This window comes from Aspergillus oryzae, chromosome 4 (assembly GCF_000184455.2).
Source record: "Aspergillus oryzae RIB40 DNA, chromosome 4".
Classification (NCBI taxonomy): Eukaryota; Fungi; Ascomycota; class Eurotiomycetes; order Eurotiales; family Aspergillaceae; genus Aspergillus; species Aspergillus oryzae.
This window is the reverse complement of record NC_036438.1, coordinates 3847628-3866917: the sequence shown is the minus strand read 5'-3', so window position 1 is coordinate 3866917 and position 19290 is coordinate 3847628. Positions and strand designations below refer to the sequence as shown.

At 46.0% G+C, this 19290-nt stretch overlaps 4 protein-coding genes across 4 annotated transcripts; all 4 read left to right on the top strand.

Moving 5' to 3' along the window:
* Nucleotides 1–4589: 4589 nt before the first annotated feature.
* On the top strand, nt 4590–6292 carry AO090102000255 (putative MFS monosaccharide transporter; the record flags this gene model as incomplete). The annotated part of the gene is made up of 3 exons (XM_001822415.1): nt 4590–4683; nt 4758–5406; nt 5464–6292. The coding sequence occupies 3 exons, from the start codon at nt 4590–4592 to the stop codon at nt 6290–6292; spliced, it is 1572 nt and encodes a 523-aa protein (XP_001822467.1).
* A 631-nt stretch (nt 6293–6923) lies between these two features.
* AO090102000256 (uncharacterized protein) lies at nt 6924–7522 on the top strand (the record flags this gene model as incomplete). Its single annotated transcript, XM_023236912.1, has 2 exons — nt 6924–7096; nt 7378–7522. 2 exons carry the CDS (start codon nt 6924–6926, stop codon nt 7520–7522), a joined length of 318 nt encoding a protein of 105 aa, XP_023091736.1.
* A 2765-nt stretch (nt 7523–10287) lies between these two features.
* On the top strand, nt 10288–11226 carry AO090102000257 (Rab family GTPase; the record flags this gene model as incomplete). Its single annotated transcript, XM_001822417.1, has 2 exons — nt 10288–10333; nt 10397–11226. The coding sequence occupies 2 exons, from the start codon at nt 10288–10290 to the stop codon at nt 11224–11226; spliced, it is 876 nt and encodes a 291-aa protein (XP_001822469.1).
* A 3304-nt stretch (nt 11227–14530) lies between these two features.
* Nucleotides 14531–17033, top strand: AO090102000258 (DUF3431 domain-containing protein; the record flags this gene model as incomplete). The annotated part of the gene is made up of 4 exons (XM_023236911.1): nt 14531–14658; nt 14706–15275; nt 15333–15377; nt 16895–17033. 4 exons carry the CDS (start codon nt 14531–14533, stop codon nt 17031–17033), a joined length of 882 nt encoding a protein of 293 aa, XP_023091737.1.
* Nucleotides 17034–19290: the final 2257 nt, after the last annotated feature.

Sequence of the window (19290 nt, the reverse complement as noted above, 5' to 3'; positions counted from 1 at the left end):
AAGGGTTTGTCGATAAGGATAAACATGCAGAGACATTCTGCATGCATTTCCAAACATGGAATGCTGAATGCGTCTCAGAAAGAACACAAGTTAGCAAAGGGAGAAACATTGCCGAGGTAGATGCAAACCATGCAAACTACAGTATGCTAGGGAGTGAAAGCCGAAATTCCAGGCGGCAAGGCATCAAAGGCGCTCTGGGTCTCGAATCGATGCGTAAAAAAGATCTGAGGATGTAAGGCTGATGATCTCCAATCATATATTACCAACGCACGGTCATCTAACGGCTGTGACGCTTTTTCGCAAGCCTGCAATATGACGCACTTGGTTGTTCGTACGGCACCCGTGACACTCTATACTTACTAGTCAAATGAAGTGAACTCAGTAGTCTCGGAAGCAGGAGACCACTGCTTTTAAAGCGCATGCATGAGTACCTCTGTGATGATTAAGTCTGGTTATGAATACCTATCATTTCAATGGTATCTTGCAATGAGATTTGACCGGAAATGCGCCGTCAAACAACGTCCAACCTTAACCTAAGTGCAATTTATGCTCTTATGCTTTTGCAGAAAATGATATTGATTCGATCTGAGAATCTCGCGCTTCGGAAGAAGTCATGAGATACCGACAAATTAACATCTCCGGATCTACTTTGGAATACATGGATGGCGCGCAAATGGAGAGTTGACTATCATTGAAGATAGGCTACGTAGAAACGGGGTTGTATTTCTCAACCTTCTAAGAAATGGTAAAATGAGTCTATTTTCTCCCCTTTCTTACATTGCGCACTATTGCCATACCCCTAGCATGGCTGATGACTTCATTGAGATACCCTATACTCTATATGCCTTGTTTTAGGGAGCATGCGTCCAATGATAAGGTGTTCATCTGGTCTTCAGATCTCGATCTCCCACGCCACTGCATGAATTGATAGTACTGAAGCATCTAGACTAGTCTCAGGCTATAATCAGACCTTTGTGGAATCTTGCCCCTGAGACGCGTCCGTGATTCTATTCTTTTCTCTGCCTCGTGACTGTATTCCGGGACCTCCGGCATACACCGTGTCGTATCGGCACCGGCGTGCCGAGCCTACTGTACTTAAGCCATCGGTTTCCCGACCTGTTTCCTCCTGTGTAGCCGGCTCTGGAATATTGGTATGATGCTTGCCTACACACTTCGCATTTCACTGGCAAACCTCCCTAAATTACGGCACTTGTACCTCTGATCATGTCGAAAACTCATCACATATTTCCTATTACTTAATGTTGAGCACCAATAACACTTGGGTCTCAACATATACCAGCACGATGACTAACCTTCATTCTCATTCGCATATTCGTTCCACCACATCAGACCAACCAATCGTTTCGGCATTCGGTGTGTGCTTGCAGATTTTTCTTTTCCAAATTTCGACATCAATTCTTTACTATCCCGTCGGAGCTTGGCCGGCTAGTCAAGACTTTTCTGCCCGGGAGGCGGGCCGGTTACCTCAAATGGTCTGATCCCGACGCTTCCCAGAGCCGACCGAGAAAAATCGGCATCGGCCCGCTGTCTCTATAACTCGGGATGGGTCTGAAGCCGGCCGAAGTTTTGCCTGAACACTGAGACAGATGCAATACGGTGGGTTCTGGCGTAGAAGAAGATGACAGACTGCATGCAGTGATGCACTGAACTACCGATGTGGAATGGTGTCAGATTTAGCCCACCTGAAATTCAGACAGGGATCAGATTTTTCGACGCTATAGCGGCTATACACGAGCATACAAGTCACTGATATAGGATGTGTCAACGAAACGGGCAGTGACAGCTGCGACGTCATTCTACAGACCCATCTCATGATCCCTAGCGGGAGGCGCCACACGTGTGGTCGTCATGGACAGCTGTCAGAGCGTACAGAGTAGATACTCGGATCGGACTATAACCGTTCGTTCGTCAGATAACATCATCTTGCAGGTATGCGACCGGGGGCGTGCGCACTTTTTCGGAGAACGAGCGAGCCTCGTCTCGTGGTGGGCATGAAGAGTGAACAATCGCCCGTTCGACTATCGCGACTGTTTCAGTCGATTGTGTGGGTTATGCGGAGCATTTTTTTCGCTGTACATACGATGATTGCTCGAGAGCTATCCGCCGCATTCCGGATGTAACATGCGCCTCTGACGTAGTGAGATGAAAATGTTAGAGTGTGTGTGTGGAAATGGGTCCATGTGAGGTTGAAGGGGGTCTGAGGGGCCAAAGAGTCCTGACGAATTACGCTATACCTCAGGTCCGCTGGGAGCTCAGGAACGATCAGCAATCATTGGTGTTTAACGAAGAGGACAGGCAACGAAGTTTTTGTCATTGGCAGATATAATGACGATTTTCACTTTGTGCGCGTCGTTTGTGGATCTACTGAAATCCACTTGGATCTGCTCGAGCATTGGCTGCTCCCCACCTTCGCCTCCACCACCCTTGGTTCCCCATCGCCTAGGACTTTTTGCTAAGAGGGCTTGTCCGATTCTTATCCCTGTTAAGGCGCCAATATCATGAGCTTTATTCCTGAACCCTGCTGCTTAAATCCCTTGGCACTTGGCACTCTATCCGTGAGGGGCCGCTATTGACGTATGTAGTTCCTGTTCTGGTTACTGTCGTGGGATGTTTGTGTCGGCTTGACGTTGTGTTCGGGCGCGGTGCAACAGACCGAACGTGAACGTGGGATTCTGGTGTATCAGTGCGGTACCAACAGATTTTTTTCGAAGCGAGGCAGAAGCTTATCCAAGTGGACTCGATGCTCAAGGGATCCGCATGGGACACGAGGGAGCATTGTATGTGAGTTACTAAGCTTATGCTGTTTCATGTGTGGCACGATTGGTGCCTCAGTTTCTACACAAAATGGGGCATATTAGGCACATTCTTACTGGTTGTCCTCGTCTATGTTTTTCGGACCAGCCGACATTGACCATACGCTTTCAGCCGGTGTGTCCGGTGGAACAGTTGTGTCGGAGCAATATCAGCTAAAGGTAAGGAGTTGGGGATTTCGGGTTCCGAAGACTGCGGCAGACCGAGAGAAAAAAAAATCATTGGGTCGATACCACGCAAAGAAAATCATCCATGCAAATCCAAGGATGAAAAAACCTAAAATTGGGGACGTGGAGACCAATCCGCGTCTGAGTCTATGAGAAGCCGACAATCAAACCCACGGTGGAGGATACCCATGCGGTCATCAGGTTTGGCGTCAAATCACCGATTATCATCTTCCATCGCTACTGCGATAGGCAAATGATACGCCTACCTTAACATATGCTAACTTCGCTAAAGCAGACGCGGTTACTCGTGGAAATTGCTTTGTCGTCTTTTGATGAATAATTTCATTTCTTGATCAATGCACGAACATGATTGGTGCCATTTAACATCTCACCTTACAGGCTAACGCTAGGCCTTGTCGGGAAACCAATAAATGGGAACGGCTTCCCGAACAACGTCCGAGTGATAGCGTTCGAGCCGTCTTCTCGGCACGATGGTAAGAAGCTTTGGTAGACCGTGGATCCCGTTATTAGTGACGGGAATGGCGTGAAGCTATACCCGCATTCGACTTTTGCTGATAAAAGCGTAGTGTGGCGTAGATTGGAGGCTTGGATAGCACTGGATGAGGAGATATGGTGGATGAGCTCATCTGGTCATGCGTCCATGATCAGGTGAAAATACCCCATGGGAACGGAATACCCCTCGCTCTAGTTTCCCCAAAGGTCGGAGCGTGGAGATGAAAAAGGAAAGTCAACCCTGTGTTGGGGATGCTCCATGTGACGTCCGCTGTGCCCTAATCCCCGTACGGAGTAACGATACCCCCCTACACACGGAATAGGACTTCTACGGAATTCTTCGATCAAGCGACCGAGGAATGAGGAGGCCGACCGAAGCACACGGTGGACCCGAGTGCTTACCTCGGTGGAGGTAAAGTCGGCACGCTGTGCATTCAGAGGTCCAAGACGAAGTTGAAGAAGCCGTCGGGAACGGAAGAATGTGCCAATGATAGTGGACCGAGAAGGCTGCAGGGGATCCATAATAAGGAGTAGCGTGAATAATCTTTTTCTTTTTCTTTTTATTTGTTTTTTATCTGGGCAACCTTTTTCAGGGGACCCCATGAGTGATGTCACAGCTTGACTACTCCATTGGGTCCACTGCGCGGTGGAGCCCCTTGCGAACCGCGCCAAAAAAATGCTTAAACCAGCGTTATTGATGCATTCGGTCCCCTGCTCCACAAAACAAACAATGGTACGGTTAACTATGAAAAATGGTAACTTGGTGGAGTATCATTTTGAGGGAACAACAATGGTTGCCCAGAAGGCGTGCCTGGTCGCCACAACTGCCTGTACCTGGAGAAATACAAATAATCCCCCCTTTCCCCCCAACTTCTCCGCGTTTGAATCGCTTGTCTTTTACCTTCCCTGTCAATCTTCTTAGGTTCGATCCTCAGGCAAAAAGAAAGAACGGAACGAAACCGCCGGGAAAGATCGCGACCGTTCCTCGATCTCCTTTTTCTGCACCGGAGATCTGTACCGATTTGTGCACATACCTCTTGTTGGCCTATTTCCTTTCTTCAAACTCCCTAGCCCAGCATGGCGCCTACATTTGCGGGTTTGTCGGGCAGGCCACTGTCGTTGGCCGTGTCCACCGTAGCTACGATGGGTTTCTTGTTGTTCGGATATGACCGTAAGTTATTGTCACCTCGTCCTGCTCTATCTAGGAAAGTATATAGAAGACGTGGGGAGGCTAATCGTTTACAGAGGGTGTCATGTCTGGTATCATTAGTGACAAGGCGTTCAACAATGTCTTTACTGCCACCAAGGACAATGATACAATGCAGGCACTGGTAACAGCTGTTTACGAATTGGGTTGTTTGGCAGGTGCTATTTTTGCCCTGGTGTTTGGTGACCGTACTGGCCGTCGGTGGATGATCTTCTCTGGCGCCATTGTCATGATCATTGGTGTTATTATCCAGGTTACCTCGTTTGTCGGCCACATTCCTCTGCTTCAGTTCTTCATTGGTCGTGTTATCACGGGTATTGGTAACGGCATGAACACTTCCACCATTCCTACATACCAGGCCGAATGCTCCAAGACCAGTAACCGTGGTCTCTTGATTTGTATTGAGGGGGGTGTCATTGCTATTGGTACTGCAATTGCGTACTGGATTGACTTCGGAGCCCACTATGGTCCCGATGACTTGGTGTGGCGGTTCCCCATTGCTTTCCAGATCGTCTTCGGTGTCATCATTATTGTTGGCATGTTCTTCCTCCCTGACTCTCCTCGTTACTTGATCTCCAAGGACCGCATCCAGGAGGGTGAGTACGTGCTCGCTGCCCTGGGTGGTTATGAGGTCCATGACCAGGAGACCCAAATCCAGAAGAACCTGGTCATCGATTCAATCAGAGCGTATGTTTGCTGCCTTGAAGTTTTACCCAATAAGTCTGTGACTAACTTGGATAATAGTTCCGGTGCTGGAGCCACTACTCGCTACAGGGACCTGCTTACTGGCGGCCGTTCTCAACATCTGCGTCGTATGCTTATCGGATCTTCTTCCCAAATCTTCCAACAGCTATCGGGTTGCAACGCTGTCATCTACTACCTTCCCGTTCTTCTGAAGCAGTCCCTGCATCAGAGCAATGATGAGGCCCTTCTCATTGGTGGTATCAACATGATCGTTTATGCGATCTTTGCCACCTTCTCCTGGTTCTTTATTGAGAAGATTGGTCGTCGCAAGCTGTTCTTGGGTGGTTCCATTATCCAGACCATTGCCATGGTCATCACTTTTGCTTGTTTGATCCCTGATGACACGCAGGTATCCAAGGGTGCTGTGTTCGGTCTGTTCTTGTATATGGCTGCCTTCGGTGCTGCTTGGCTTCCTCTTCCCTGGCTGTACCCTGCTGAGCTGTCCCCCATCAAGACTCGTGCCAAGGCCAATGCTGTCTCTACCTGCAGCAACTGGCTCTTTAACTTCACTGTTGTCATGATTACTCCCGTTATGATCGCTCACATTGGCTGGGGTACTTACCTGTTCTTTGCCGCCCTGAACGCCCTGTTCATCCCTATCATCTGGCTCTTCTACCCTGAGACCGCCAACCGAAGTTTGGAAGAAATCGATATCATCTTCGCCAAGGGCTACACCGAAAACATCAGCTATGTCAAGGCCTCCAAGGACCTACCGAAGCTTAACGATGAGGAGATCGAGCAGAAGGCGAACGAGTATGGATTCGGCAACTCCACCGAAGATCCCGAAAAGGCCACTGCTGCCGAGTACTCCCCTTCAACCTCGGAGTAAATGGATCGATCGATCCTCTCAAAAACAAACAAAAAAAATCAAAAGATCATGGTATAATTCAGAATATTTCTTCTCATCAGTTACCATGAAGCCTGTGACAGGCTGGTTTTTCTTTTCCGGGTTTTTTCTTTCTATATACCATTCCTATATTGAAGTTTTTAATGCCGATGGATTCGGCATCACAGCTGCCCTGAGTCGGTGCAGCTGTTCATTTGATTCCCCGTTTTGTTTTTGGCTTTTAAATATGACTACCCCCTGAGTTTTCTCCGTGGAACGGATGTTATGGATTTTCGTTTTCATTGCCGAAGAGCAAAGCATGTGTATACTTTGAGGATTGTCATGAATGACGATCATTGGCATTAGACTTGATGATATGAATAGATTATCGAAGTCGATTTTCACATTCTCATATCCCTCTGAAAATTGTAAGAGACAGTATCTACCGATTTCAAAAGTAACCAACTGCTGCATTTACCAAAATGAACAACTAAGTTACTACTTGATTTAAACAGAACATTAATCACCATCCTCGATCGAAATCTGAGCATAGTAGTCCCAATATAACAATAGCATGTAGTTCATCCCCACCCACGTGTCCCAAGCTCTAGATATCGCTCTTAGCACGGTCCATATGTTCAAGCCAAAGTTCAGTCAGTCTCCACGCTTATGTGGGGAAGCAGTCAAGGGTATCTTCTTAAGTGTTATCTTCGAGAATACTGTGTGGGGATGGTTATGGGCATTGTGGCAGATTGAGAACAAAACGTTTGTGGGGACGAACAGGACCACTGTGGCACTTCACTACACGTGCTGCTTCCTACTCTCGTAGTGATATGAAGCTATTTAACGTTATAGTCGGTGTATATCATAGCCATTGTAAGATCTCTTTGATATAACAAATCATAATCTGAAGTGTATACCTAAAATATTAGAAGAGCGTCAGCAAATGCGCAATAACACCCTAAAGTATCAGTATACTACTACTCTAACAATGATTGCAAAGTGTGTTATCTCTTCGTCTTTTTAATGACTCCTTTTTACTATGTATGTCCGGAAGTGCCCCCTAGTCTAGAAGTCTCTACCCATAGATACGAAGTGGTCATTCCCTACATACGACTCAATCCTGATCCCCACCGTTGTCCCCACGAAGGATCCCCCAGGATTCAGAACATAGTGGCTCTTGCTGCAGGATATATGGCTATCACGATCTTTCCATATCAACTGCAAAACTGAGAGGAAGTCGGCTGGGGTTGTTCAGCTGTGCAAACTGTTGAGGTACTCGGAAGAGTTGACACTATAAAATTTGGCTTTCAGCCTTCGCTCTATCATGGCTTCGCTTATATCTGTAAGCGTATATACACAGACGCTAACGATGTATATCTTTTCCATTCCTTTGTGTGGATCGCTAATTGGAATTAAACTTGACCGAACGTGTCATGCCTCATCAGGAAGATGACCTGTTAATGGGATAGATATGGATGGTATTGTCGAAGCCTCATATGACACTATTAAGAAAAAGGCAGACTGTGTGAATATCTACCTGTGGGAAACCTCACGCTGTGTCGACGCTTATGCCATCACCCTTCGGACCGTGTATGGAGCCTGGCCTTCAAATCTAACGCAGTATCTCATTGACTACGTAATTGCAGCTCCAGTCTCCACGAGTTGACCTCCACATTTTGAATGACAGTTGGACGGTTTAGGGGAGTCTAGTAAGCCAATATCTGAGCGAGAACGTACCAGAGCACCGTAACTACACTGCAGCCTCCTTCTAATAGCGGCCATTATCTCCAATGCAATCAATATTTCTTAATTGATTATATAACATTGCACATGCTCAGGCTTCTCTCTGAACTATAGGGGATGCTATCGCTATGTCAATTACAATTTTATTGCACCACTCCGAACACTCGTGTGAGTCACGGGCTATGACTGTTATGTGTCAGAATCACATCCAAAGAACTAAGGGCTCGTATTTGGTTTATGACAGATGGAAAGAGAATCCTTCGCCAGGTGCAAAGGGGCATTAAATTATTTGAGTTATGTTCACACTTTTCTTCCTCAGCTGAAGGGACCTAATGTAAAACTGGGCGACATATTCGGAATTAGGTCTGGCATAGGCGGAGTAGCCGCACACAGCCACCGAAGTAACATAGCCAGATTCGCCACCAAAATTGTCTCGTATAGTCATCGCAGGCTGAGTTGCTTGCTGTAGCCTTCTCAAAGACCGTAGTAAATCTAGATCAACAGAAAATTTTCGGCCACTGGTAGCTAAGATGGATATCGAATGCTTTGTGTTCACTGAAATATGAATGAAGCGGAACTGGGAGTTGATGGACGACAAGAGAGGAGGTGGGTTCAATCATCTAGCATCAACTGAGCCGTAGCGCAGCCTCTATTATACCATGACACCCGCATTAACTACTAGTAGTGTCCAACATGACAGCTGTCATCATATGACCGCGTGTTACCACACATCAAAGCTCAGCAGTCGGACAACCTTCCTATATCCTTTCACCATTGTGTACAATTAATTGAAATATCGGCACCGCTTTCTTATACTCTTTAAGTACTGCATGAGTCGAGTCGCACACTAGACAATCAGCGGCTAAGCTCTAGGCACCTAGATCAGGAACATAGCCTAGCTGTCTATGGAGTGAAAAGTAACAGCCTGAGCCTAGGCATATATCTTCTTGCCTTCGAAGATGTGATTGAAGGAACCCAGATCCTCGACAATAATATCTCAATTTCCTGGGCATTGAGGAGATCGGGGGAAGCACCTAGCTTATATAGATTATATTATATCTTTTCTGCTGCGCGCCCCTGTCGGTTTCTTCTGAACATTACATTGTTCATCTTTCAATATAAGAGCTTCGAAGCATGTAGGGTCCGATACACCGTTGCTGGTTTATGGTTAGATTTCATCCGAGACCGAGCGTGTCGCAAATTTGGCAGCCAAATCACTCTAGGTACTTTCATATCAAATATCTGCTTGAACCTGGAGCACTCCAGGATTGCGGTATGAGAGTCGACAATTCGGATGGAGTCTCGTAGAATATATAATCCCCCCAATGGTGCCGTCAATTGGCCTGATTAAATCCAAGGGTCCCTAGCAGATTTTGTATGAGGTGCCCGGATGATGTCATCGAGGCTATACCATTTTTAGAGGTCGCCGTGAGGATGAAAATCATTCAATTTCCAACTGCACTGATAGATTCTCGAGATAGAGTTTCTATATGTAGAGAAAACTTGTTTGAAGGTCTGATTAGTGTTCAGTCATGTTGTTATTATTCGTTTCAGAGCCAAGAATGTAAGGGATTTGTCTCCTTGTCTGAGCGCAATGACGATTGTTGATCGGTAATTACTAGCATTGCGCATGGTCCTCGATTGTTTCCGCTGAAAGGAAAAGAAAAACAACACAAAGTCAGGTGGGAAAAGGAAAGCGAGTGATAGGTAGAAAGACAATCGATTTGAGTGTTGAAGAGAAGAGATAAATCCGGAAACAATGAAGATGGGGTCGACACCTGACCGGATCTTGATTTCTGTGGGGGTCAGCTGATTGACTTCGCCCTGTCACGCCTTGTATGGACGTTTCGTCGAGGATCGCGATGATTGGTATTCTAATTAAATGCCCTCGTAAAATTCTCTTGAGCCTCGTCTCCGCCATCGACCACTGAAATATCTTCTCGTTCCTTCTCTCCTCTCCTTCCACATATTTTGGCTGTTAGAAAAGAATTCTCCATCTCCGCTGTTGTCCGATTTTGTCTGATCAATACCCATTGTGTTTCTTCTGTCGGGATATTTTCTTTCCTTTCTTCTCTCCATTTTTTATTTTATTCTATTTTTTTTCTTACCACCGGGATCTGACGTGCATGTTGTTGCATACGAGTAGTTTTCACTACTGGTTTGCTTTCATTTCTTCCTACGGTTACTATTAATATTTGCTGGAACATGCAAATTCAGTTCTCCAGCGGCCCCGCCTTTGCGTCTACCCCGCCATGAGTTCATCTCTCGAGGCCAAGATCGTCATCTTGGGCTCACAAGGTACGGACACCGACTTCCCCCGTCTCCCCCCTTTTTATGATGATGACTAACACCTTGTTTCAGGCGTTGGCAAAACGTCTTTGGTCCAACGTTATGTGAAGAACGCTTTCAACCCTGTGGGAACCGCGTCCACTGTCGGTGCATCCTTCGTCACCAAGCGTGTCCTCGACAGTTCCTCGGATACCATTGTCCGTCTGCAGATTTGGGACACGGCTGGACAAGAGCGGTTTCGCAGTATCTCCAAGTTGTACTACCGTGGCGCTAACGCCTGCCTCCTGTGTTACGACATTACGGACGAACAAAGCTTCCTAGAAATGACGGGGTGGTTATTGGAATTGAAGAAAAACTTGGGCGATGAGGATCCTGTTGTAATCCATGTCGTTGGAACGAAATCAGACATCGTAGCGTTGGATCCATTGCGTCGCGCCGTCCCTTTTGAGCGAACCATCGCCTACGTCGCCGAGCAGCTGTATCCGTCTCAGGCATCCACTCCCCCACCCACGGCTGGCGTCAGCCATTCGTCTAGCACCACGCTCCAGGGTCTCGACAGCAAGCGCAGTAGCGGGTTTTGGGGCCAGGATATCGGATGGGACTGCTGTCATGAAATCAGCGCCAAGGACGGCGAGGGCATCGAGGAGGTTTTCCAGGTCATCACGCGCAAGCTGGTGGAGCAGCGCAATAAACAACTTGGCATTACCTCATCCCATGGATCTACATCCGGCCTGGACGGCGTTGCATCGCCGGTGGGACCGAGGACTCTTGAAGGAAACGGCAGTTTCCGGCTGGGACACGGTGACAATCGTCGAAGCTGGCTTGGATTCCCGCCCAGTAGTGTCGGAGACGAGCTCGATGAAAGGATTGAATTTACGAAGAAGAAGGGAAAATGTTGCTGAACTCTTTTCAGCGCTCCCAGTCCTACCTTCACTTGCTGAAATCAAGGACCCTCGGCATTCGCGCCGGTTGTTCCTGTCATCCCCTTCCTGAAACTGGTGAACCATCTCTTCAATTCCCAGTTTGTGGTGCTTTGCAACACCCAGTTTATACTCGAATTGGGACAACATGAGCTGACCGCTGTGTTTCTTTATCGACAAAGTCTCGATATTCGCATCTTTCTCTGATACTTTTTGTCAACCGCATTGGATTGGTCTGGCGTTCTCTGTTGTTAACCAAGCTGCATATTGCATATTGCATGTATTCTTTTCTTTTGGAATTTTCGTTTTTGTTTATTCTCCCTGTTACCTTTTTGTGTGGAAAGTTGATATCGTTCAGTGAACTGACGTTGCTATGCGAGGCAAGATGATGTATGTGTGCAACCTTAAGGCGCAGGCGCCTGGGTATGTTTAAAGCATGATTTGGATGTTCATATAGTGATTTCCAAGGATGAGAATGAATATGTCTCGAAGTCTACTTGACTATCAGCATGTTGACCACCGTATGCCACGGACAAGCCACTCCGAAGCTTGCAAAGTCTAAATTCAATGTCTCCCCACCGGAGAAATGCGACCTGAATAAATCCAAAAACAACCCGATTGGACCGTTGATAGTCACCAGGAACACCTGGTCTGATAATAAATCCACCCACCCCTCCCTGCCATTCAACTATGCAACACTACTTCTGCAGCTGGTCTTGTTGACAGTGATATCATAACAACGACGAATGCGAATAGGGTATCTGTTTGTGTGTACGAGGATATAACTACGACATGGCTGTCACTAAGTCGTGGTTGTAGCCATATTTACACGTTCATCTCCTGTCCACTTGCTTCAATTCTATGGAGTATGGATGCATTGGCTGGCTATGTGTATTCAGTATCACAATTACCTACTAGTATTATTAATTGATATTTATGAGGAGATCGTTTAGCCTAAGTAGAGTATGTAGCGGGGCTTGACTATTCGAGCCAGAGATGCGTTGCGGTTGATTTGCAGTTGACATTCACATACTTGATTTTGTTTACTTTTTAATTAATTATTAATTTTCCCGTTTTTCTGAGCAGGAAAAAGGAAAGTAAGCAAACGCCACCGGCATTCCTCCGCCGTTCGCCCGTTAAAGAGCTAAAAAGTATAATATAGAGTTCTCTACTGATCTGTTGAAAGTTGTACCCTTGCGTCTCCGTGCTTGATCTATCCGCTTTTGATAACGAGTACGCTGAGCGATACTTTTCGGTAGGTTTTTAGGTACTTTATTTGGGATTGGAGAGAGTTCTCCTTTGATTTTATTTTATTTTTTCTTTACTCGATTCTGAAGTTGTGAGTTATAGGTATGGCTGGTCGGACCAAGAAAGAGAGGATATAGATGCGAGTAAACAAACCAGGGAGAACCCGATATACAAGCGAGCCTCACAGCGATCCGGAAAAAATAAATTAAGAAAGCGGGCAAGAGAAACCGACGTTTCAGCCCCGCATTTTCAGGTAAATGCTCCGTGGGTAACTCGATATCCGCTACAATCAAAACAAAAATTCATGTCTCAATTGCACGTCCCAGCGTCGTCGTCATCTTCTGGCGGGACACGATTCCGCCGAGAATTGTTTACTTCATTCAGACAAGGAGGATAGTCCGAAGTGGTTAGTTTCAACCTCGACCCTGGATGTAAAAGGGACTTCACCTGTCGATCACCGGGTCATGGACACACAACCCTAGACCCTTAGTCCCTTAGGGGTTCTCTCGGACATTTATGAGCGCAACGATCGGCCTGGGAGTTCCGCGATAAGGTTGCCACACTCTGAGTGGACTGTTTGCGTATTTCCGTCGTGTGCGACTACTATCTAGGTTAATATAGGGTGTGGTTATTGAAGTATATTCGAATCGTGAACCGCGAGATGGAAAGTTGAAAGAATAAAATGGTGGCGCTAGGGGAGCCACTGTCACGGACCACGGGCCAGTCAGACTAGCAGGCTGGGTGGGTCGTTAGAGATAGACTCATCCACTGTGGATCGTAACCATATTAGAACATCGTAAGACGGGATCTTCGGTTTTTGTTGACCGAAGGAGACGGACGACAGCCCCTGTATTGAGTTCTGAAGAGGGTACATCGTATCGGCGCAGATGATATATAGAGGTAGAGGAACAAGACGTCTGACCTCCGGAGGCCGACGGAGTTGTATTTGGCCGGCGTTGACGATCAAGTCTTTTGGCGAAGCGAGGTGGACGGATTATGCGTCGGTAGTTGGGTATGGTTAATTTTAGTCCATTACTAGCCATGGTTGGTTGTTGGGAGGGCTGACTAACCCCTGAAATTATGAAGATTGAATACAAGTCAAGTCAATGTGTTTTTAGGAGATTCAATCAATCAATGTCAGGGAAATCAAGATTAAGTGAGGTTCCATCAAGAAGACTCGGCTTTTGTAGAACAAATGTAGTGGTTGATTCAATCCTTTGCCATCTCAGTCAATTTACTAGGAACATGGAACTTGTTTCAAGCGTACGCAAGAGAGGGCATCGAATGGCCCCTGCAGATCAGTTGTGTCTCGCCCCTTCCATTCCCACCAATCCGCGTGTCAACGCCTCTAGTGATAAGCATTTTTTTCTCTGTTCGCACTGCTCAGGGAAGGGCATCGTGGCCATTCCTGTGGTTCACATTTTTCTGCCTCGTTTTTTATTTTATTTTATTTTATTTTATTTTTTATTTCTTATTTCATTTTTAATTTTCCCTTCTTTTCTTTTCTTTTTTCCTCTCCTCCTCTTCCTTTCTTCCTGTCTTCTCGTATCGAGTTTCTTGACGCATTCTTTATCTATCCTATGGCCTCATAATTGTCATTGTCTTCCTTTTCGCTCGAATCCCTTCAGTTTTGGCTTAGAATCCGGGGACTCTTTATTATTCTTTCGTTTCCCCTCTCCTTGCACGACCTACGCTCGTCACCGGTGTTTGACTTCGGTTTTCATGTAACACGCCGCTTAACAGCTCCTCTCTTTAATTACCACCGATATCGCCGCATTTCTTTCCTCCCCCTCGATCCTCCGGGAATTTGCATACCTACGTATTATTCAACTGGGTCGACAATTAATGTTATGAGATGAGACTATCCATCCGTGTTGGTACGGCCGCACTCCTGATCCTCGCCATCTTCCTGATCAAGCGCCATATCGACACCGTTCAGGATGATTCGCGCGTGCCGCTATCGTCCTTCTGGCGCTTCGGAGGTAGTTCCGCGGGTTCCGACAGCGGCAACCAGGGTGCTCCGGTAGACAAAACAGCCATGGAATCGGATGTGATCTCCCCTCAGAACTATGAGACCACCCCGATTATCGTCCCCAACGACCGAGCGCTGGTGATGGCCAAGTTGGCTTCGGAGGATACGTCATGGGTTGCGAATGATTTAAATGAGTGAGTCGTCTCGTCCCGTTCGTGGAAGCGATTTTCTGACAGGTCAGATGGCGGAATGTGATCTACACGGTTGATGATTTGAGCGCTACGCGGCATACCCCCATCAATAAGGGACGCGAAAGCCTGGCCTACCTCCAGTACATCATTGAACACTACCACGACCTCCCATCGCTCATCGTGTTCATCCACAGCCATAAAGACGGCTGGCCGGCTGCTTGGCACACCGATAACATGGAGTACAGCAACGTCGTGGCGATCCGCAACCTTCAAGCCGACTTCGTTCAGCAAAATGGCTACGCCAATCTCCGATGCCAGGAAACACCTGGCTGCCCTGAAGAGCTCAGGCCCTTACGGAACCCTCCGCGCCCCGGACAAACGACCGAGGCGGCCTACGCGCAGGCCTGGAAAGAGCTGTTCAACAACACCGAAGTTCCCGAAGTCATTGGTGCGCCGTGCTGCTCGCAATTCGCCGTGTCACGCGACCAGGTCTTGAAGCGTTCTTTCGAAGAATATATGCAGTATTATAATTGGGTTTTGACCAACGACTTGCCAGACGATGTCACCTCGCGGGTGATGGAGTATTCTTGGCATATCATTTTCGGGAAGGATCCGGTGTAGTAAGTATATGAAGATCTTTGTGTTGGTAACATAAGGCTAACCCATCACTTCTCCAGCTGCCCCGATTCATTGCAGTGCTATGCGGATGTCTATGGGAACCCGTACTTCTGGTAGTTTTTTGTATATAAATACCCCTTTCTGGTTTCGTTGTCTACATCTCATCACGATATATGCCACAATTTTTGTCTTTATTTGGATGTCGACTGTACATGCTAAACGCTTATTGTTAAAAAGTTATCCACACGGAGGCGTGTGCTGCAGCTTTTCGGCTGGGATCTATAACACGATTGCATGCTAAGCATTTTTTGGATGGAACTAGCAGCTTGGCGCTGGATTTACGCATAAAGTTGCAACTAGTAGTTCACAATTGATTAGGGTCCTGCTTGATATGAAATTGATCCATGATTGCGTGATTACTTGGCAGACAGGTCACAACTCATTTACAAGGTAGTGTGCGAATTCCCACTGTCGTGGATCTGGTCGGGTAGCTTATGTGGAAGCCTAGAGTGGCACGTGCTATAAATGCCAACACTATCGAAAAAAAGCAGACGAAGGTAATCTCAACAAAGAAAAGCCGACGAATGGGATCACTTAGATCTCGATCCATATATCAAGTGGGTAACGCCCCACGCCGAGGCATTTACGTTGTATCTTTGACCTTTCACGCAAAAAAACAAAGAATGCGGCTCCTTTACGGAAGTTATCTCCCAGGTTCATTAAACGTCCACAGATTCGTCATATTTACCGGGAACTATGCAAGAAAGTAATCGACAGACTCTCATATTCGCTGTATTAGCCTGTTGCGCGATATATGGCTAGCTTTGTGCTTGGAAGACGCTAGTTTAGGGTGTTCATAAAGTATAATGAATGTCTCAGTTGGAGTGGAGAGGTAATTCTTTCCGTTACATTGTTTAATTTTATTGTTAAATTGCGACTGGTGTATCTCTATGCTGGGTTGGGGAAGTAGGTCTATTGAGATAGAAGCTTGTATAGTGAAGATGTACTTGTAAATGATGGTGTTTTGTGTCTACTTGGCCATTAAAGCAGACTCCATTATCATGGGTTGTTATTGCCGAATGATAAAGTAAAAATAAACATATAAATTAAATGAAATATCTTGCAAATATCGCACAGCATAAACGTGTATAGCTCCACGGCCTCCACCGAATTACCCATGAAGCCTACACTGAACCAAGAACCCAGAACACATGACTGACATCACAAAGCATACCCCGAGGAAACATCCATCTGGAAGAGCTGCCGTATACAGGAGACGGCGCACCTCACCAACTCTTTAACTTCCTGAACCACCCATCGCACTCCCTCTTTAAGCTTCAACCATCCCTGTCGAACCGTTTCACAGATGAAGCGGAAGCACTCGGTGACAGCTTTGAACGCGGTATGAAAAGCCTCTTTGACACAATTCATCAACGATCTCCCTTGTCCCTCTTCCACTTGTCTCCTAGCGATGTTCCTCAAGAACGCCTTCAGCCATTCGTTGATTGCTCCTATATGGCTAGCGATCTCCTCCTTGGTTTCTTGACTCATTCTGTCTATCTCATCCTCGATTTCCTCGTCTGACAAACCGTCCGTGTCAAACTGCCCGGCTCTTTCTTAGAAGCCTTCTGCCAGAGCACTTGCGTACTGGGCGGTGTGTTCTGCCTGTACGCGGAGGCGCTCCTTGGTTTCTTCGAGGGTTTGGGGGTAGTCTAGGGGGTCATATTTGTCGGAGTGGATACTATCGACATTGGCGTTAGTGTCTTTGTGGATATTTCACTTCAGATGTGTAGGATGGGAAGGCCTTGCATACCAATAGCGTAGCTGCATCTTTTCGAAAGTGATAGTTTGTGGTTCGATCTGGAAAGTTGTTTGTTCGATTAACAGAGTACTTGATAGGTATCACGAAACTTGAGATGTGAATAGTGATAGAAATTGTCTGGTTTTATAGCAACAGTTTCTTAGAAAACAAGAGACACATATACATTATTACTTCCCATGGGTAACATATAAGCTACCACTGCTCACGAAAAGGTGTCGAGTAATGTTGACGAACCAGTAAGCGCTTTCTACAATGGCAAGCCATTTCTTGGCTCTAATCAATTCCTTAGGTTATAAGATGCTTTGTGTGGCTCACTATGTATAAGTCTTGACTCCCTGGTTGATGATTTGATCAAGCCAAGCTTTTAGCTTTTCAATTGACATCATTTTGGCTTGTCTATATGGTTATTCTCGGCATCTTTGCCATATAACTATACTCCCTGGAATTGTCTCGTACATTAGCTTTAGTACATTTCGACCACGGATTTGACTGGTGTATATACTTATTCCAGAGCACACCTACGGTTGAGTATGGTTAGTAACCTTGGTTACGGCTTTGGGAAAGGCTATACTTGGACCTCGCTGTCGGGTTCTAGTTCCTGTTGTTTACTAATACTAGTCAGGTGAGGGCCGATAGGGAATCATTTCCGAAACTCTGAATAGGAATGAGTATAAAGTTGATGGAAGGTGTAATGTTGGATCGCATGCATCTAGACTGATCTTTCCAATCTATTGTGACGTGTATGTATTGATGGATGAGGTGTGTGCTTGGTCTTGAAACACTCTTGACACATTGTGCAGATTAGGGGCCATTTGACTACATAAAGGTAATTATAGATTTATATGGATGGGGCCCTACCATCAGATAAATACTAACCACCCGGCCCCCTAAATAGTTTTTTTTTTTTTTTTTTTTTTTTTTTTTTTTTTTTTTTTTTTTTTTTTGATTGAATGGGACTTCAACCAATAAAATTTAGACCTTCAGACTGACGCTCCGTTGATATCGAGACACATTTCAAGGTTGGAAGGTGAGCTTGGCTTAGTTCTCCGGTCTTTTTGTCACTTGATATAGTCACAGAGTGGGTCATTGTTGAAAGGACTTTGCTCCACTCATCAAAGTTCTTTGGAGATGTATTTCCCTTGTGGAATTCTACAATTAAGTTAATATTCTAACTACAGCAACCGAGTGCCACGACCAGGATGTCCAGCATGTCATCTCCGCCCTGAGAGATTCGATTGGGCGGTCTTATAAGAATCAACCAAGTAACCTCTCAGCATTCAAGGCTAGCGCAACTAATAGACTGTATACATTCTTATTATAAGGACAAATATTGGCAAGTTTCGCTAGTTCTGTGACAGCTTAAGCTCCAGCTATGCTGGTTTCCCCATGTTGTACAGATGTAGCTACAATGGACGTTTCGTATATATGAGTGATCGATACCTACCGCCCTGATTCAATGTCTACTGATTGGCTTCTTTTTACATCAAGTAAATTACTGGCCAATGATAGACATAGCCGGCATCCGGTATGGTAACCCCGATTCGATTTTACACTACTGCAAGTAGTACTAGTGGTAATGATCAGTGAGGCATGTATCATTCTCCAATGCCAACCACGACACACATTCTGAAGAGAATCAGAACGAACTTATTAAAGCATTATGAACAAACTTTAACTGTTTATCTCAGCCAATCCGAATACTTTGCTGAGTCCTTTTCAAACCAGATCTCACATGTTTCGACGGCTAAACCGAGGCCTGTGATGTCATCGACATCAACGACTACAAACCCTCAGAACATTGGCCCATGACGCATTGAACCAAACATTGAATAGTCCCAATGGGTACGATGATTTCTTATGACACCACGACTACGCCAATAACTTGTACTTCTCCTTGTGCCCTTGCTCCTCCCTCGAATATCCGACAATCAGTATTGATCTTTCGCTCAATTAACTTCAATGAACCACGGTCCTTATAGAAATCGAGAATCGATGATGAGCCTTGGAATAAATACATGGGGAATCTTTCTCATGATGTCAGGATTGCATGGAGTACTGGAGACAACCGGTGTCTGCACTTAACAAGGACTGTCGCGGACATATCGCATCTATGAAAACCATTTCTCAACTGTACATGTGTATGTACTGAATGCCTAATTAATGCACCTCATCATTGAGTAAACCACTTGGACAGC